At 68.2% G+C, this 19,334-nt stretch overlaps 2 protein-coding genes across 2 annotated transcripts in view; one reads left to right on the forward strand and one right to left on the reverse strand.

Annotated features, from left to right (window-relative positions):
* The first annotated feature begins 1,658 nt into the window (after positions 1-1,658).
* On the forward strand, positions 1,659-14,512 carry LOC123350027 (splicing factor, arginine/serine-rich 19-like). Its single transcript, XM_044988360.1, has 12 exons — positions 1,659-1,818; positions 4,771-4,934; positions 6,148-6,214; positions 6,418-6,536; positions 7,553-7,683; positions 7,988-8,100; positions 8,514-8,762; positions 8,862-11,417; positions 11,595-11,677; positions 12,463-12,735; positions 13,733-13,861; positions 13,947-14,512. The coding sequence occupies exons 2-12, from the start codon at positions 4,791-4,793 to the stop codon at positions 14,121-14,123; spliced, it is 4,041 nt and encodes a 1,346-aa protein (XP_044844295.1). The 5' UTR covers positions 1,659-1,818; positions 4,771-4,790; the 3' UTR covers positions 14,124-14,512.
* A 1,909-nt stretch (positions 14,513-16,421) lies between these two features.
* The window catches only part of LOC123350028 (interferon regulatory factor 3-like), a 12,371-nt gene continuing 9,458 nt past the window's right edge, over positions 16,422-19,334 (reverse strand). The window contains exons 5-10 of the mRNA XM_044988361.1: positions 19,315-19,332; positions 18,486-18,542; positions 18,022-18,111; positions 17,058-17,429; positions 16,842-16,960; positions 16,422-16,740 (exon numbers count right to left, since the gene is read on the reverse strand). Coding sequence (XP_044844296.1) covers positions 16,570-16,740; positions 16,842-16,960; positions 17,058-17,429; positions 18,022-18,111; positions 18,486-18,542; positions 19,315-19,332 — 827 coding nt within the window. The 3' untranslated portion in view covers positions 16,422-16,569. The remainder of the gene's footprint in view (positions 16,741-16,841; positions 16,961-17,057; positions 17,430-18,021; positions 18,112-18,485; positions 18,543-19,314; positions 19,333-19,334) is intronic.

Consider the following 19,334-nt stretch of genomic DNA (forward strand, 5'->3'; position numbering starts at 1 on the left):
CTCCTGGGCTCCCCCTCCCAGTGATACGTCTCCCATTGGGTCTCCTGGGGTGTGGGGGGAACAGGAACGGGGATAGGAACCTGCTGCTCCTGCTTTGGCTCCAGCACTCCCAAGGGGGGGGATTGGGGCCCACACTGGAGTCCCAGGTACCGGGGGCTGGATGCTAACGGCAGACAAAGTCCCACGCTCCGTCCATCCCCGTGAGGGGCCGGGTTCTCCTGCGCTCTGGGCCGCAGCCCCTTGGGTAGCTGCTGTAGCCAAACGCAGGGGGCTGGGCTCCATGGAGGGGCCAGGAGGGGCCTGGGTGACACGGGCGGGGGCAGTCGGGGGGGCCCATGGGGCCTACTGGGCTTTGTGGTTATCCAGCCCCCCCCATCTGCACCTGGCATTCTCCATTCCCCCCTCCCCATCTGCACCCAGCATGCTCCTCCATCCCCCTGTCTACACACAGCCCCCTCCAGCCCCCCCATATGCACCCGGCACCCTCCAGCCCCCCCTCCCCATCCACATCCTCCACCCTCCATCCATCCCTCCCTCGTGCCGCCCGCCCCCCTGCATAGCGCAGGCCAGAGGCCCCGCAGCTCCCCTCGGGATGCCCTGGCAGGATGAGGCTGTTTCGGGGGATGACGAGGGCTTGTCACGGCTTGGGGGATAGTGTCAAGCTAGGATGACCTCAGGGTGTGACATCACAAGGGGGTGGTGTCACAGTGTGAGGATCGGTGCAAAGTCACAAGAAATGTTGTTGACATTGTGATGATGTCATGGGGTGAGGTCACAGGGTGATGACCTCATAAGACCGAGGCCCTGTGGGCATGTACCATGGTGGGTGGATGTCACTGTGAGATGATGTCATAATGTCGGGGATGTCATCACAGTAGGGTCTTGGGAGGATGATGTCCCAGCATGGCAAGGGGGGGGTTGATGACATGATGAGGTGGAATCCCAGGGGATGATGTCTCAGGAAGATGATGTCGTACTAGGCAAGGGGGGTGATGTCTCAGGAAGATGATGTCGTACTAGGCAAGGGGGGTGATGTCGTACTAGGCAAGGGGGGGGGAGTCCCAGGGGATGATGTCATGGCGGGGGGATGACATCACAGCAGTGTCTCGGGAAGATGATGTCGCAGGAGGCAAGGGGGGGTGATGACATCAGGGGCGGAGTCCTAGGGGATGATGTGACCACGGATGATGTAATGGTGGGATAGGATGACATCACAGCAGCGTCTTGAGGATGATGTCACAGCGCTGTGTCATGGCAGTTTAACGTCACGACGCTGCGATGACGTCACGGCTCCAGACGGACTCCCGCATGCTACAACCGCTAAAACTACCAGTCCCATGATGCACCGGGCGCTCCCGCAAGGCATGGTGGGATCGGTCTCCCCGCCGCCGCTCAGCCCAGTCTCTCCCAGGCTGCCCCGCGCGAAGCTCCCTGGGACACGTAGTCCCGGCCCGCGGGAAGGGGGAGGGGAAGCGCGCGGCGGGCGGCCGCGGAGCCTGATGGGAAAGGCAGGCGCCGGGCCCCTGAGTCACGGTGGGGGGTGCGGACTACACGTCCCGGCATGCCCCGCGCGGCGGGGGAGCGGGCTGGGCGGCGGGCGGACCGCGGGGCATGCCGGGAGCGGTAGTTCCCCTCCCCCCCGCCAGGAGCGGCGGACTCCATCTCCCGTCGGCCCCCGCGGCGCCGCAGCGGCCGAGCCGGAGCCGGAGCCGAGCGGGGAGCGGAGTAAGATGGCGGCGGCCGCGGCGGCCGGGCCGGGGCAGAGGCGCCCATTGTCCTAGGGGAGGGGCCGGGCCGGGCCGGGCCCCGCGCGCGCAGGTAACCGGGGGGAGGGGGTTACATGGGGGAATGGGGGGGGATATAGGGGGGGTGTGGGGGAGGGGGTTACATGGGGGAATGGGGGTGGATATAGGGGGTGTGTGGGGGAGGGGGTTACATGGTGGAATGGGGGTGGATATAGGGGTGTGGGGGTGTGGGTAAATGGGGGAAAGGGGGTGGATATAGGGGGGTGTGGGGGAGGGGGTTAGAGGGGGGGAGTGGGGTGGATTTAGGGGGTGTGTGGGGGAGGGGGTTACATGGGGGAATGGGGTGGATATAGGGGGTGTGGGGGAGGGGGTTACATGGGGGAATGGGGGTGGATATAGGGGGTGTGTGGGGGAGGGTGTTAAATGGTCCAATGGGGGTGGATATAGGGGGTGTGGGGGAGGGGGTTACATGGGGGAATGGGGGTGGATATAGGGGGTGTGGGGGAGGGGGTTACATGGGGGAATGGGGGTGGATATAGGGGGTGTGGGGGAGGGGGTTACATGGGGGAATGGGGGTGGATATAGGGGGTATGGGGGAGGGGGTTACATGGGGGAATGGGGGTGGATATAGGGGGTGTGTGGGGGAGGGGGTTACATGGGGGAATGGGGGTGGATATAGGGGGTGTGTGGGGGAGGGGGTTACATGGGGGAATGGGGGTGGATATAGGGGGGGTGTGGGGGAGGGGGTTACATGGGAGAATGGGGGTGGATATAGGGGGTGTGTGGGGCAGGGCGTTACATGGGGGAATGGGGGTGGATATAGGGGGGTGGGGGGGAGGGGGTTACAGGGGGGACTGGGGGTGGATAGAGGGGGAGTGGGGGGGGGGGGGTTACATGGGGGAATGGGGGTGGATATAGGGGGTGTGGGGGAGGGGGTTACATGGGGGAATGGGGGTGGATATAGGGGGGGTGCGGTGTGGGGGAGGGGGTTACATGGGGGAATGGGGTAGGATATAGGGGGGGTGGGGGGGAGGGGGTTGTATGGGGGGGTGGATATAGGGGGCAAGAAGCGGGTAGTGGATATTGTGGGGGTGCTGAGGGGAGGGGGTTACATGGGGGGAATAGGAGTGGATATAGTGGGGGTGCGGTGTGAGGGAGGGGGTTGTATGGGGGGTGGATATAGTGGGGGGATGGATGGGTTGGGGGAGGGGGTTACATGGGGTGCGGTGGGGGGAGGGGGTTGTATGGGGTGCTGGATATAGGGGGCAGGAAGGGGGTAGCGGATATAGTGGAGGTGTGGGGGAGGGGGTTGTATGGCGGAATGGGGATGGATATAGTGGGGGTGCGGTGTGGGGGAGGGGGTTGTATGTTTGTATGGGGGTAGTGGTGGATATAGTTGGCGGGATGGGAAGGGGGGTGCACTGTCGGGGTAGGGGGTTATGTGTTTGTGGTGGTTGATATAGCATGGGGGGCAGGAAGGGGGGGAGGTTGTAGGGGGCCTTGGGGGTGGGGGTGGATATAGCATGGGAAAGGGAAGGGGGCAGCGTGGAGGGAGGGGTTATATGGGGGTATGTAAGGGGTGCAGTGTAGGTGGAGAGGAGGGGGTACAGTGTGTGGGAGGAGGGTATAGGGGGCATGGTGGTTGTGGATACAGCATGGGGGCAGGAAGGGGGGGTATAGGGGGCCTTGGATGTGGGGGTGGATATAGCAAGGGGATGGGAAGAGGGGGCAGTGGGGGGGTGCTGTAGGTGGAGAGGAGGGGACACAGTGTGGGGGAGGAGCTATGGGAGGCCTGGGGGGGGTGATACAGCGTGGGATGTAGAAAGGGGATGGGGTGCGGCATAGGGGAGGGTATTATAGGGGGCATGGTTGGGGGTGATATAGTGTGAGGGCAGGAAGGAGGTGCGGTGGGAGGGGTTATATGAGGGGTTCCAAGCAGGGGCTGTGGAGGTGAAGGGGTTAATGTGCCAGCCAGGGTGGGGGTGGACCAGGAGGGCCTGGGGATAATGGTGGGGGGTAGAGATGAACCTAGGCATGGGGATTGGAGGCCAATGGGGGAAAGAGAAGGAAGATGGGAAATGGGGCGGCTAACAGTGGGGTCATTAATCTGGGGGAGGGGAGGGGGGGCTGGAGGAGATGAGGGAGGAAGGAGGGACAGGGCTAATGGAGTGGGGGGGGGTTGGAGAGGGAGGGGAATTGCTGGGGTGGCTGGGAAGGGGGGGGTGATGCTCAGCCCCCGTCTCTGGCCAGAGCATCACCCCACATCCTAGGGCAGGCGGCTGAGTTGAGCTGGTGCACAAAGGCCAGGGGCTGTGTCTGGGGAGACGCCCCCCCCACCTTTCACTCAGCCACACAGCAAAGGGGTAGGGGGCCCATGATGGGGCGCCCAGGTCAGAGGGGGACCCTGTGGCTCTGTTTTCCCTGTTGAGCTCACAGCTTCAGCCCGTGCTGGGGCAGAGGCATGTCCTGGCGTGGGGGAGAAACGGGCCCTTTCCTCTCTGGAGGGTGCTGGCCCTAATCTGGGGCTGCGGGTTGGCATTGAGGTGGGATCTAGTGGTTAGAGCAGGGAGGGCTGGGATCCAGGATGCCTGGGTTCTCTCCCTGCTCTGGCTTGGGAGTGGGGTCTAGTGGTTAGAGCGTGGGGGCTGGGAGCCAGGATGCCTGGGTTCTATCCCCGGCTCTCGCTGGGGAGTGGGGTCGTCTAATGGTTAGAGCGGGGGGGCTGGGAGCCAGGACGCCTGGGTTCTATCCCCGGCTCTCGCTGGGAAGTGGGGTCTAATGGTTAGAGCGGGGGGGCTGGGAGCCAGGACGCCTGGGTTCTATCCCCGGCTCTCGCTGGGGAGTGAGGTCTAATGGTTAGAGCGGGGGGGCTGGGAGCCAGGACGCCTGGGTTCTATCCCCGGCTCTCGCTGGGGAGTGGGGTCTAATAGTTAGAGCGGGGGGGCTGGGAGCCAGGCTGGGCACAGTGGCTGCATTGCTGGTGGTGGTGGTAGCTGGTGACCTCACTCACCTTCCCTGTTGGTAGGATCCTCTCCGTCCGCAGCCATGGAAGAGGAGGAGAATCCAGCTCCCCCAGCACCAGAGGATCCAGTGGGGGGCAGTGAGGAGCAGCGGCGGCCAAGCGATGCCCCCCCGGACAGGGAGCCGTGTCAGCCGGGTGCTCTCTGCACTGGACAAGTCATCATGCTGGTAAGATCCATGGCCCTGTGCTGCCCACCCAGTTCCAGGGGCCTGGTGCTGTGCAAGACAACTGTTGCTGGATGGGATGTGGTGGGGGAACTACGGGTCCCAGCATGCACTGCTCCCTCGCGCTCTGTGTGTGGGGCCTGGGAACTACGGGTCCCAGCGTGCACTGCTCCCTCGCGCTCTGTGTGTGGGGCCTGGGAACTACGGGTCCCAGCGTGCACTGCTCCCTCGTGCTCTGTGTGTGGGGCCTGGGAACTATGGGTCCCAGCGTGCACTGCTCCCTCGCGCTCAGTGTGTGGGAACTACGGGTCCCAGCGTGCACTGCTCCCTCGCGCTCAGTGTGTGGGATCTACGGGTCCCAGCGTGCACTGCTCCCTCGCGCTCTGTGTGTGGGGCCTGGGAACTACGGGTCCCAGCGTGCACTGCTCCCTCGCGCTCAGTGTGTGGGAACTACTGGTCCCAGCATGTACTGCTCCCTGGCGCTGTGTCTGGAAGGCCCTGGGGACTGCAGATCCCAGCATGCACTGCTCCCTCATGCTCAGTGTGTGGGGACTGGGAACTATGGATCCCAGCATGCACTGCTCCCTCGTGCTCAGTATGTGGGGCCTGGGGACTACGGGTCCCAGCATGCACTGCTCCCTCGCGCTCTGTGTGTGGGGCCTGGGGACTACGGGTCCCAGCGTGCACTGCTCCCTCGCGCTCAGTGTGTGTGGACTGGGGACTATGGGTCCCAGTATGCACTGCTTCCTCGTGCTCAGTATGTGGGGCCTGGGGACTGCAGATCCCAGCATGCACTGCTCCCTCATGCTCAGTATGTGGGGCCTGGGGACTGCAGATCCCAGCATGCACTGCTCCCTCATGCTCAGTGTGTGGGGCCTGGGGACTGCAGATCCCAGCATGCACTGCTCCCTCATGCTCAGTGTGTGGGGACTGGGAACTATGGATCCCAGCATGCACTGCTCCGTCACGCTCAGTGTGTGGGGCCTGGGGACTACAGGTCCCAGCATGCACTGCTCCCCTCCACTTCTGTGGGCCTGGTCTGCTGGGTTTCCTGCCCAAGTGGGGTCCCATTTTGGGGTGATCCTTGCCTGGGGCGCCTCCAGCGGGTGGAGGCTGGGCCAGGGACAGCCTGCCCGGCGTTCCCCAGCCTGGCTCAGGGGATGCGCTTTTGGGGGTGGCTGGAGAGCCCCTGCTAACCGACCCCCTCTCTCAGCAGAAGGCCTTGCAGCAGGTGGTGAGCAGCAGCTTCCAGAGCGAGCGGCCGGGCCGGGCCGGCGGAAAAGGTACGGACTGGGGTGCAGCGGGGTGGGGCCCGGGGACGACCAGCCGGGGATCAGGTCCGGCCCTGAGTCCGGGATACCCAGCCCCTGCCTCCTTTGTGAGCCAGACCCGATGGCTTCCCCGTCCGCACCCCCGGAGTATGGGACGGGGGCACCCCCGGCGACGGGCCGAGAGCAGCGGGGCCGACCCTGTGTCCCTGTTGCAGATGCGGAGAGGAAGAAGATGAGCCGGAAGAAATGGTGCCGGAGCCCCCGGGCGGATGGATCTGGCAGTGGCAAGGGGGGCACCGGGGACCCTATAGGCACATGTGACCGGAGCATCACTGTGAGTGACCCTGATCAGCCTGGACCCCCAGGACGTGGGGACTAGGGGCACCAGCCTCCCTTGCGCTCAGTGTGCCGGCCCCTGGGAACTGTGGGTCCCAGCATGCACTGCTGCCTCAGCTCCATGCACCCAGCATGCACTGCTCCCTCAGCTCCACGCCTGCGAATCCGGGTCCCAGCATGCACTGCTCCCTCAGCTCCATGCGTGTGGTTCCAGGTCCCAGCATGCACTGCTCCCTCAGCTGCATGCACCTGGCATTCAGGGCTCCCTCCAGCTCCATGTGCATGGATCTGGGTCCCAGCATGCACTGCTCCCTCAGCTCCATGTACCCAACATGCACTGCTCCCTCAGCTCCATGGGTGTGGATCCGGGTCCCAGCATGCACTGCCCCCTCAGCTCCATGCACCCAGCATGCACTGCTCCCTCAGCTCCATGGGTGTGGATCCGGGTCCCAGCATGCACTGCCCCCTCAGCTCCATGCACCCAGCATGCACTGCTCCCTCAGCTCCATGCACCCAGCATGCACTGCTGCCTCAGCTCCATGCACCCAGCATGCACTGCTCCCTCAGCTCCATGCATGTGCATCCAGGTCCCAGCATGCACTGCTCCCTCAGCTCCATGTACCCAGCATGAACTGCTCCCTCAGCTTCATATGCATGGATTCGGGTCCCAGCATGCACTGCCCCCTCAGCTCCATGCGTGTGGTTCCGGGTCCCAGCATGCACTGCTCCCTCAGCTCTGTGTGTGTGGAGACGGGTCCCAGCATGCACTGCTCCCTCAGCTCCATGAGTGGATCCAGGTCCCAGCATGCACCGCTTCTTCTGCTCTGCGTGGAGGGCGCGGGGGTGTATCTGAGTCCCAGCATGCACTGCTCTTTCCCATCCCAGTGGTGAGGTGCTGTGCATGCTGGGAGCCGTGGCCTGGAAGCAGCTGCAAAGGGGCAAACCTGGGGGCTGTGGTGGTGGAGAGGGGGCGGCCCCCCGCTGGCCCTGCCCAACCTGTCGTCTTCTCCCCAGGTCCCCGAGGCCCTGGGCCTGTTCTCCGGCCTGGCGGGGGCCCTGCAGTTCCTGCAGAGGTCGTGTGCCGCCTCCATGCAGACCCGGCTCCTCCTAGGAGACGACGGGCTCCTGGGGCCCCCGGGCGTCTGGTAAGGGCAGATCCCGTGCACCCCAGCTGGGGGGGACACCTGAGGAGCGGGGTCACAGCAGGGGAGCTGGGATCCCGGACTCCTGGGTTCCATCCCTGGCTCTGGGAGGGGAGTGGGGGGCTCGGGGTTGGGTAAGGGGTGGGGGGCCGAGGTCTCTCTCTCTCTGGCGTGTGACCTGAATGGGGAGGGTTGTGGATCACATGAACTTGCTGGTCTCAGCAGAGGCCCAGTCGCGTCCCCCCGGGGTTCCCCCCCAGCCCAAATCCCTGCTCCAGCTCTGACCATCCTGTCGTCCTCCTGGCAGCGGGGACGCGGAGCCGGACGAGGTGGAGCTGGTGGCCGAGGTTCGGCTGGGGGACGTGGCTGCTGCGTCCGGCATCTTCAGGAGAGAGCGGCCCTGGAGGGTGCACAAATCAGGTAGGGCCGGGGGTGGGGAGGACGGGCCACGGGGCCTGTCGCGCTGGCTCCCATCCGGCCCCAGGGCAGGAACTGGATGGCTCAGGGGGCGGGGAATGGGGTACGGGGCCTGTCCCCACTAGGGGGCGCTGGCTCCCATCCGGCCCTGGGGCAGGGACTGGCTGGCTCAGGGGGCAGGGAATGGGGCAGGGGCCTGTCCCCTCCGGGGGGCGCTGGCTCCCATCCGGCCCTGTGGCAGGGACTGGCTGACTCCGGGGGCGGGGAATGGGGTACGGGGCCTGTCCCCTCTGAGGGGCACTTGCCCCAATCTAGCCCCAGGGTGGGGGGAGCATGCGAGATGGTGGGGGTGGGGTGGGGGGTACCAGGCCAGGCCCATTGCAACCCCCATCCCTCCTCTTTGCATTTCCCTGCAGTCTCCCTGCCCAGCCCCTCGGCTCCGCGCTGGAGAGGAGCCGGCAGCCTCCCCGTCGCCCTGGACCCGCCTTCCGGCCCCCTGGACCTTAAGTGGCCCCCCCGGACTCGTGGGGGCGCAGCCCCGCTCCCCGGCACGGGCAGGACTCGGCGCGTCCCCGGCCGCTGGGCTGTGGCCCTGGGCACCGGCACGGGGGTCTCCAACGGGCAGCAGCGGCCCCAGGCCCGGCAGGCAGGGACCCGGAGGCCCAGCGCTCCCAGCCGCCCCCCGCCAGCGCCCTGGAAAAGGCCGATTCCAGCTCCAGCTCCTCCTCCTCCTGCTCCTCCTCGTCGTCGTCCTCCTCCTCCAGCAGGCGGCGCCCCCGGGGGCGGGGACAGCAACCTCGGCCCCCTGCGCTCGCCAGACCCGGATATTTATGATCCCTTCCACCCGACGGACGAGGACAACCCGGGCGGGGACTTCGGCTACGCGGCCTCGCCCGGCAAACAGCAGGACCAGAAGTACGACCCCTTCGACCCCACCGGCTCCAACCCCAGCTCCTCCCGCAGCAGCCCCTCCCCCGACGAGGAGGAGGACGAGGAGGAGGAGGAGGAGGAGGACGACGCGGCCGCCCCCCGGCCCGACATGTCCCACAGCATCAGCCGCATCTCGGAGACCCTGGCCGGCATTTACGACGAGAACAGCTTGAGCCAGGACTTCCCCGGCTCGGAGAAGGGGCGTGACGAGGCCGAGCCCAGCGAGGGCCCCGTGGTCGGCGGCCGGCGCCCTGAAAAGGAGCCGGCGGCCGGGGCCGACTCCACCCTGCCCGAGGAGGAGATCGCCTCGGAGCAGTCGGACGGGGCTCCCGAGCCGCCCCCGGAGCCGCGGCGCCGCGTCTTCGTGGTGGACCTTGCCAGCAAGAGCCGCTCGGAGGCAGAGGCCAACCCCAAGCTGGAGGGGAAGGTGTCGCTGGAGGTGGTGACGGCTGGAAACCCCAAGGCTCCGGCCCGGGGGGAGAAGGGCCCCAAGGCGGGCCGGCACCGGGGCGGGCGGCGCCCCTCTCTGGACTGGGCCGGCGCCGACTCGGAGATCGAGGAAGGCGAGATCGTGCAGCCGGAGGACGAACGCTACAGCCCCATCCGGCTCTTCCGCAGCCGGTGCCGGCCGGCCGAGCCGCGCCCCCTGCGGGTGGCGGAGGGCGATGACTTCCTGTCTCTCCACGCCGACTCGGACGAGGAGGGGGACTTCGGCGAGAGCCAGCCCGAGCCCCGGTGGAAGGCGGCCGCCGACCTGCGGCGCAAGATCCTGACGCAGCGCCGCGAGCGGTACCGCCATGACTCGCCCAAGCACTCGGGCTCCAGCTCCGGCTCCCGCAAGAAGGCCAAGCGGTCCCGCGAGCGCCGGCCCCCCAAGGCCAAGGAGCCCCGCGCTGGCCCCTGGCCCCCCAAGAAGAAATCCAAGTCGCGCTCGAAGTCCAAGGAACGCCGGCGCTCCCGGTCCCGCCGGCGCGGCTCCCGCTCCTGGTCACCCTCCCTCAGCACCAGCCTGTCGGCCATGGGCTCGGAGCGGCGCCGGCGGTCACGGGAGAGGCGGCGGGGCCGGCGCTCGCGCTCAGGGAGCCGGGCGCGGCACAAGGAGAAGCACCGGGACGGCGGCGGCGGCAAGAAGAAGAAGAAGCAGCAGCGCTCCCGTTCCCGGGAGAAGCGGCCGCCCCGCGACAAGCAGCGCGAGGTGCACGTCCTGGAGGAGCCCAAGGCGGAGGAGCGTCGCCGGGACGCCCGCACCGTCGTGCCGCCCTCCATCCAGGACCTCAACGACACCGACCTCTTCACCATCAAGAGGACCATCACGGTCAGCCGGCAGGACGGCTCCCCGGAGCCGGCCAAGCGGGAGGTGCTCTATGACTCAGAGGGGCTGAGCTTCGAGGGCTGCTTCTCGGACCGCGAGCCCGCCGAGGGGCCCCGGCACCTGGGCGGCAAGGGCGAAGGGGGGCCGCCCCGCAAGGAGCGGCCGGAGGAGGAGGCCAAGCCGCCCAAGGAGAAGGAGCGGAAGCGGGGGTACCCGGAGGAGCGCCCCACGCCCCGCGAGAAGTCCAAGAAGAGGTTCAAGGAGGCGCCGGGCCGGTCGGCGCCCGAGGCGGAGAAGGAGAAGGCGCGGCCGGAGCGGGAGAAGCCCCCCCGGAGAGCCAAGGCCGGGCACAAGGACAGCGGCAAGGCGGGCGGCTCGGGCCGCAAGGTCAAGCTGCAGTCCAAGGTGGCGGTGCTGATCCGCGAGGGCGTCAGCAGCACCACGGTCTCCGGCAAGGAAGGCGGCTCCATCGGCATCAAGTTCAGCCGGGACAAGGAGAGCCGCTCGCCCTTCCTCAAGCCGGAGGAGAAGGGGCCCGGGGCCGAGGCCAAGGCGGAGCCGGCCAAGGAGCCGGGCGCCAAGGCCAAGAAGCCGAAAGGGCTGAAGGCCAAGGCGGGGCTGAGGAAGGCCAAGGGGCCGGGGGCCAAGGCCAAGGCGCCCTCGGAGGCCAAGAAGAAGAAGAAGCTGAAAGCCAAGACGGGGCTGAAGAAGTCGAAGGCCGACAGCTGCAGCCAGGGGGCCGGGAGCCCGCCCGCCCCCGCCCCCGAGCCGCCGGAGGGCGCCGGCTCCCCACTCAGCCCCCCGCCCAAGCCGCCGCCCGCCCCGGCCGAGCAGGAACTGACCCCCGACTCGCAGACGGTGGACAGCAGCTGCAAGACGCCCGACGTCTCCTTCCTGCCCGAGGAGGCGGCCGTGCCCGCGCCTGGCGAGCAGCAGAGGGCGCCGGCGGGCGAGCCCCAGGCCGACAGCCTCTCCGAGCCCAAGGAGGAGCCCGCCCGCGCCCTGCCCCCGCCCCCGGCCCCCATGGCCTGGAACTTGCAGGGGGGCGTGGACTGCACCACGAGCGGCGTCCTGGCACGTAGGTGACGGGGAGGGGGGTGCGCTGGGGGGGGCTGGCCGGGGGGCAGAGGGGGAGCTCCAGACCAGGCTGGGGGAGGCAGGGCATGGGGGCTGGATCTGCCAATGCTGGGGGGGTCATGGGGGAAGCAGTGGGGTGAGGGCCACCCCAGCTCTGACCCCCCCGTCTCTCACCCAGTGACCGCCCTGCTCTTCAAGATGGAGGAAGCCAACCTGGCGAGCCGGGCCAAGGCCCATGAACTCATCCAGGCCACCAACCAGGTAGGGGGCGCTCTGCCCGGCCGCGGGGCTGGGCCGGTGTCCCCGTGCGGCGCTAGGGGGCGCTGTGCTGCAGGGAGCGGGGCTCAGTACGGGGAGCTCTCCCAGGTCAGTGGGGCTGGGCCGGTGTCCTTGTGCGGCACTAGGGGGCGCTGTGCTGCAGGGAGCGGGGCAGGGCAGTAGGGGGAGCTCTGGGCTGGTGTCCCCATGTGGCGCTAGGGGGCGCTGTGCTGCAGGGAGTGGGGCAGGGCAGTAGGGGGAGCTCTGGGCCGGTGTCCCCGTGCGGCACTAGGGGGCGCTGTGCTGCAGGGAGTGGGGCAGGGCAGTAGGGGGAGCTCTGGGCCGGTGTCCCCGTGCGGCACTAGGGGGCGCTGTGCTGCAGGGCAGTAGGGGGAGCTCTGGGCCGGTGTCCCCGTGCGGCACTAGGGGGCACTGTGCTGCAGGGCAGTAGGGGGAGCTCTGGGCTGGTGTCCCCATGTGGCGCTAGGGGGCGCTGTGCTGCAGGGAGTGGGGCAGGGCAGTAGGGGGAGCTCTCCCTGGCCATGTCATGACACCAGTTGTCGCACTGAACCCAGAGTTGGCCGGGGAACCCTGGTGTCCTGGCTGAAGCCCCACATGGGTGATTGTCTGCTCCTGACCCCCCCTCTACCCTGCCCCGCCCCGGAGGGGCCGCGTCCCCACATCGGGCGAGGGGTCCCCATGTACCCAGCCCCCGCGCCCCACCCCAGAGGGGCCGCGCATCAGCGCTGGGGCCCCCGCCTGAGACTAATCACCTTCTCTCCCCCTAGATCCTGAGTCACACCAAACCCTCCACGTCCCTAGCGGGCTCCCAGGCCCCCGCGCCACCTCCCGCCCACACGGCCGCCCCCTACCTGCTGCACGGCTCCCTGCCCCTGGGGGGCTGCAGCTCCACCCCCCCGACGCCCACCGGGCTGCCTGGCACCCTCGGCCCGGCCTCGGCGGGCGCTGGCAGCGGGATGCTCTTTGGCACCGGCTCCGGCAGCGACCTGGGCAAGCGGGACGGGAGCACCAGCTCCGACGGGCGCGGGGACACCGATAAGGTTAGTGGCGGGGGGGGGGGCAAGGCTGGGAGGTGACCCACAATGCACTGGGGGGTCGTGAGCTTGGCAGTGGTGGTGGGTCTGTCCCGGGCTGTGACCCACAATGCACTGGGGGGATGGTGAGCTTGGCAGTGGTGGTGGGTCTGTCCCGGGCTGAGCTGGGGCGTGACCCACAATGCACTGGGGGGGTTGTGAGCTGGGGGGTGACCCACAATGCACTGGTGTGATGGTGAGCTTGGAAGGTGTGGTGGGTCTGTCCCGGGCTGTGACCCACAATGCACGGGGGGGGGGGAGGTTGGCTGGTGTGGTGGGTCTGTCCCGGGCTGTGACCCACAATGCACTGGGGGGGGAGCTTGGCAGGTGTGGTGGGTCTGTCCCGGGCTGTGACCCACAATGCACTGGGGGGGGAACTTGGCAGGTGTGGTGTGGGGTCTGTCCTGGGCTGTGAGCAGGGGGGTGACCCACAATGCACTGGGGGGGATGTGAGCTGGGGGGTGACCCACAATGCACAGCGGGGGTTGAGCGTGGCAGTGGTGGTGGGGTCTGTCCTGGGTTGTGAGCTGGGGGGTGACCCACAATGCACTGGGGGGATGGTGAGCTTGGCAGGTGTGGTGGGTCTGTCCCGGGCTGTGACCCACAATGCACTGGGGGGGTTGTGAGCTGGGGGGTGACCCACAATGCACTGGGGGGTGACCCACAATGCACTGGGGGGGGTGAGCTTGGCAGTGGTGGTGGGTCTGTCCCGGGCTGTGACCCACAATGCACTGGGGGGATGGTGAGCTTGGCAGGTGTGGTGGGTCTGTCCCGGGCTGTGACCCACAATGCACTGGGGGGGTTGTGAGCTGGGCTGTGACCCACAATGCACTGGGGGGGTTGTGAGCTGGGGGGTGACCCACAATGCACTGGGGGGGTTGAGCTTGGCAGTGGTGGTGGGTCTGTCCCAGGCTGTGAGCTGGGGGGCCCCTCCCCGGTGTGCTGACCCCTGCTCCCCCCCCAGTACCTGAAGAAGCTGCACACGCAGGAGCGGGCGGTGGAGGAGGTGAAACTGGCCATCAAGCCGTACTACCAGAAGAAGGAGATCACCAAGGAGGAGTACAAGGACATCCTGCGCAAAGCGGTGCACAAGGTGGGGCTGCGGGGCACCGGCGGGGCTGGGGGGCGGCGGCTGGGTGCCCCCCCCCCTCCCTGACTCCCATTCCGTCTCCCCCCAGATCTGCCACAGCAAGAGCGGGGAGATCAACCCGGTGAAGGTGAACAACCTGGTGCGGGCCTACGTGCAGCGCTACAAGTACTTCCGGAAACACGGCCGCCGCATGGAGGAGGAGCCGGGGGGCCCCAAGGACCGGGGGGGGCTGGACAAGGCGTCGCTACCCCTGCCCCCCCTCTGAGCCCGGCGGGGGGCCCACCCCCCATCTGCGTCTCTAGCTGACTCGGACCCCCTGATGCAAAGGGAGGGGGGCGCTCCTGGCCTCCCTCCAGCTCCCCAGACTCTGAATGGTTTTAAACAGGAACAGTTTTACTCTGTACATAGGGGGGGGCGGGGGGGTGAGCCTGGCTGGGGGGGGCCTGTTCGCGGGCTACCCTCCCCCCGACTTCCCCTACTTCACTCATGTTAGCATGTTTTTATTTGGATTCCAGCCCCCCCCGACCCCCAGCTGCCCTGGGGGGAGCAGCTCTCTGGGTTGAGATGCCCCCCCACAGCTGGTGCCCCCCATCTCTCTGCCCCCCATCTCTGTATCTTCCTTTCTGTCTCTTCATAAACTGCGTTAGCCACTTGGCTCTGGATCGTCTTCTTGGGGCGGGGGACGCGTGTGATAGCAGCTCTGGGGGGCTGGCACTAGGGGGCAGGGTTGGGGGCCGCCCCCCAGCCAAGGCACAAGGAGTCCCCCACCCTTTCCTGGAGCAGAGGGGCCACATCCCATGTAGGGGCCCCCTAGGACCGTGCCCCACCCCGGAGCGGTCCCCGGATAAATGGAGGGGGGCATGTCCCCAAGGAAGGCCCCATGGACGTGGGGGGGAGGGGGAGGCGGCTTCGCTCCCGGCGTCCTGGCGCCGTTACCCCGGGCGCTAAAGGGGACGGGACGCAGCTCGGGGCGAGTCGGCCGCGATCTGCCCAATCGGGAGGAATTCAAGTCTCGGGGCCGGAAGAACCTCGGAGCGAGAACGGCAAACGCGGCTCACGGGGCAGCCCGGAGCAGGGCCGGCGCGGTGAACCCCAGCCCAGCCAGCCAGACTTCGGTCCCTGGGCAAAGCTCGTCTGCGACCCCCTGGAGGAGCAGGGGCTGGTCGCCGGCAGCCAGCGTGGAGTCCCCAGGACCTGACCCTGCCCACGCCGCTGGATTTCCTCCCCGGCGCAGGAACCGGTTTGGCGGCGGGGGGATGCGGCGGACGTCGCGTCCCTGGACGTCACAGTCTGCTAAGGCAGCTGGAGAGGTGCGGGCTGCGGAATTGGTTAACCAAGCGCAAAGGGAACCATGGAGGCAGGCCCCGGGTGGGGCTCGTCAGGGACCGGTAACGACCTGGCTGTGGGGATCGAGAGCCGGCGGCTCCAGTCTGCTGATGACACGAAGCTGGGAGGTTGCCAACCCCTCGGAGGACAGAGCGAAGATTCAGCGGGATCCTGAGAAATGGGAGAACTGGGCTCTAGGCGACCACACGAAATTCAGCGGAGACGTGTGTCAGGTGCTGCACGGAGGGAAGAGACCCTGCTGCACCAGTGCAGAACGGGGGGTGAGGGGCTTGGCAGCGGCCCTGCGGAGAGGGAGCTGGGGCAGATCCCAGCCTCAGCGTGAGTCAGCACCGCGATGCTCTTACGGCTGTGTTACCAGCGGCACAGCCGGCAAGTCCCGGGAGGCGCCTGGGGGATCCTGCACCATGTTCACGCCGGGCGCGGGGCACATGGGGCTGCTGGGGTGACAGCATTGGGCTGAATGGGAGGGGGGCTACAGGGCCACGGGGATGGGGGGCTGCAGGGACACAGGATTGGGGGCAGATGTGCCTGAGTGGATGGGAGAGCCTAGGGGTCAGCCATGGTCTGCACAGGGGAGCCCCCCCCAAAACCCTGTTCCATATTTTTCCCCCCACAACCCTCCAGGTTCACTCGAAGGCTCCCTCCGCTCCCCCGACTCCCCCAGCCTTGGTGCGGCGGGAACGACGGCTCTGCCGCGTGGTTGAAACGAATCTACTCCTATTTCTGTATTAATCTGCTGAGTAAGGAATCGATCTGTCAGAACCCCAGTCCCCAAGTCCCTTTTCTTTTTGGGGGGGGGGGTCTGTATTGTCACGGACGGACGCGCCGACCGGTATTTTGAAATAAATGACCAAAATCCGTGAAAGCGGCACGATTCCAGGGTGTTATTTCGACAGAGAAAACCCGGCAGAAGTTGAAGCCACGGGGCGCAGGCTGGTTCATGGTCGGGCGCAGGAATCCCCCCCGGGGGTGCGATCATTCCGCGCGGCTCCGGTGAGGCCTTGGCTGGGGTCCCGCGTCCAAGTCCAGGCCCCGCGGCTGCGACGTTCGGAGAAGCGGCTTGAAAGGCCGCCCCAGAAACGCCAGCGGGGGGCCCCTGGTTCTCGCTGCCCCGGAGGGCAGGACAAGAGGCGCCGGCGTCACCCTCGGGCACGGCCGGTGAGAGGAAAAGCGGCCTAAGGGCGAGGGAGGTGCCCAGGAGGAGGCCGGGGAGACACCTGTCTGGGATGGACCTGCTCCTTGTGGGCCCCGAGAACCAGGCCGCCCCACCCCCAGCGGCCTGAGGGCACAGACAAGGTGGGTGAAGCCCGGGGCTCTGTCCCGGACGCCGGGGTTCGGCTGGGTGGGCGAGCGCGAGCGGCCGGCTAGCCGTAGGGCTGGGTCTCCATCCGCTCCTCCCAGCCCCGCAGGGCCCCCAGCAGCCCGGCCTCCCCCAGCGAGTCCGAGATGCGCAGGTCCGGCTCCTCCGCCCGCAGCGACGAGGCCCCCCCGGCCTGGCTCAGCTGGTGCAGGGTCTGCAGGGCCGTGGGCACCACCTGGGGGGGGGGGGGAGGGTTGGTGTTTGCGGGATTTGTTGGGGGGGGGGGGACAGGAGGGAATCCCCCAGCAGGCCCGGGGGAGGGGGCCGGATTCCTACCTGCACCATGATGAGTTTCTTTTTCCAGGAGCGCCCCGTGTCCGGCCAGGCCTCCCCCAGGCAGAGCCACAGCTCGTAGGTGGGGGAGCTGCCCTGCCCCTCCATGAAGCGGATGAGCTCTGGGGGCAAAAGGGGGAGCATCAGCCAGGTGGGGGGGCAAGGGTCCCCACCGGGCCCCCCCACCGCACCCCTCGGGGGGCTCCCTCTCCCCCGTACCTCTGACGAAGCGCGGCAGGTCGTAGACGGGGGTGCACCCCTCCTTGGACAGCTCCCCGCCTTCGGCCCCCGGCTCGGGGGTCTCTGTGCGCCCCCAGTAGGCGTGGAGGCGCCCCAGGCGGGTGGCGCAGAGGGCAGGTCCCTCCACCCGCAGCAGCACCCCGGCCCCCAGCCCCTGCAGCAGCCGGGCCGTGTACGAGGCCTGCACCCCGTCCCGCAGCACCCCCGGCTCGGGCAGCGCCACGTCCGCCAGCTCGGGGCAGGGGCTGGGCCCGGCGCTGGGGGGCACCAGCCGGAAGCCCTGCGGGTTGGGGACCAGCGTCTGCAGCACGAGGTGCCCCCGGTAATAGACCCTCACCTCGAAAAACGTGTCTGCGGGGAGAGAGAGAGTGAAGGGGGAGATGACAGCCCCCCAGTAACAGCCAGAGCCCCCCAGCAACCCCCCAATCCCCCCGTAACAACCAGAGCCCCCAGCAGCCCCCCAATGCCCTCCTGATCCCCCGTAGCAGCCAGAGCCCCCCAGCAGCCCCCCGATCCCCCTGTAACAACCAGAGCCCCCAGCAGCCCCCCAATGCCACCCTGATCCCCCATAACAGCCAGAGCCCCCAGCAGTCCCCCAATGCCCCCGATCCCCCGTAACAACCAGAGCCCCCAGCAGCCCCCCAATGCCCCCCTGATCCCCCTTGTAACAACCAGAGCCCCCAGCAGCCCCCCAATGCCCTCCTGATCCCCCCGTAGCAGCCAGAGCCCCCCAGCAGCCCCATAAATCCCCACAGCTCCCAGTACCCCCATGATACACTAGTAACAGCCATAGCCACCCCCCCGACACAGACCCACCCTCACTGCTCCTGCCGCCCCCCTTGCCCCAGAGATGTGGGTGCTACACAGGGTGGAGGAGGGGTCCTGACCATCCCCCACCCCTGCAGCCCCAGCAGTGGCCAGCGGAGGGCGCCAGGTCACTCACTCAGCACGTTGGACCCCAGCAGCTGCTCCAGGGAGCTGGGGGCCGGCTCCAGGGGAGGGAAATCCCCGAACCCCGGCAAGAGGGCGCCCCCTAGGGGGAGAAAGAGCAGCGGTGAGGGACGGGGCCCAGGGTGAGCAGGGGCTGCGGGTCGGGAGTGAGGGGCACCGGCAGGGCTGGGGGGGGGCAGGGCCGGGCTAGCAGGGGGCTCCAGGTCGGGAGTGAGGGGCACCGGCAGGGCCGGGGGGGGCAGGGCTGGGCGAACAGGGGGGCTGCGGGTCGGGAGTGAGGGGCACCGGCAGGGCTGGGGGGGGCAGGGCTGGGTGATGGGGGGGCTGCGGGTCGGGAGTGAGGGGCACCGGCAGGGCTGGGGGGGGCAGGGCTCGGCTGGCAGGGGCTGCGGGTCGGGAGTGAGGGGCACCGGCAGGGCTGGGGGGGGCGGGGGGCACAGATGGGGATTTACGCACCTGTTGCTGTGTCAGTGGCGTACGAGGCACCTGGTGCTTGTGCTGGGCCGGGAGCATCTGGAACAGAAAGTCAAATAGTTAAAGGGGGAAGGGGGCTGGGAGCCCGGACTCCTGGGTTCTCTCCCCGTCTCAGGCAGGGCTCCGGAGGGGGGGCGGTTCCTAGCCGGCCGACACGCTGCAGGACCCCGCGGGAGAAGCCCTTCGGCCCGGCCTGGCGGGCAGCCCTGGGGCCAGGGACGAACCCTCTGCTGAGGCGCCCGGGGCTGGATGAAGTGACCGGCGCCGACGGGTCCAGGCCGTCGCTTCGGCTGGGCGCCCCGGGGGGTCCCTGCGGTGCCAGGGGCCTGCCCCCGGCCTCCCGGCACCGCATCGGGGCTCCCCGAGGGCTTCTCCCCTGGCCAGCACTGGGGGGTGGAGAACGCGCCGCCCACGCCGGGGCCAGGCCACCACCCTGGGGGCTGGTGCAGCTTCCCCCAAATGACAGGGCCAGTACTGGGGAGGGCTGGGAGCCAGGACTCCTGGGTTCTCTCCCTGGCTCTGGGAGGGGAGTGGGGTCTGGTGGTTAGAGCAGGGGGGGCTGGGAGCCAGGACTCCTGGGTTCTCTCCCTGGCTCTGGGAGGGGGTGGTGGCTGGTGGTTAGAGCAGGGGGGGCTGGGAGCCAGGACTCCTGGGTTCTCTCCCTGGCGCTGGGAGGGGAGTGGGGAGGAGCCAGGACTCCTGGGTTCCATGCAAAGCCTGGTGTGGCCGGACCTGGGCCAGGGCCTGTTCGCTCAGAGCTGGTGCCCATCACCCCGGCCTCCGGCCCTGCCCCTCCCCCGGGGGCACTCACCCTCGTCCGGGCTGGAGAGG

The sequence above is a fragment of the Mauremys mutica genome, chromosome 15 (genome assembly GCF_020497125.1).
Source record: "Mauremys mutica isolate MM-2020 ecotype Southern chromosome 15, ASM2049712v1, whole genome shotgun sequence".
Lineage (NCBI taxonomy): Eukaryota > Metazoa > Chordata > Testudines > Geoemydidae > Mauremys > Mauremys mutica.

Bases quoted from the DNA above. Each gene is read 5' to 3' on its own strand.
- LOC123350027 (XM_044988360.1), top strand. From the start codon at position 4,791: ATGGAAGAGGAGGAGAATCCAGCTCCCCCAGCACCAGAGGATCCAGTG. The intron at 4,935-6,147 runs GTAAGATCCATG...CTCTCTCAGCAG, and splicing joins CTGGACAAGTCATCATGCTG to AAGGCCTTGCAGCAGGTGGT. The intron at 6,537-7,552 runs GTGAGTGACCCT...TCTTCTCCCCAG, and splicing joins CATGTGACCGGAGCATCACT to GTCCCCGAGGCCCTGGGCCT.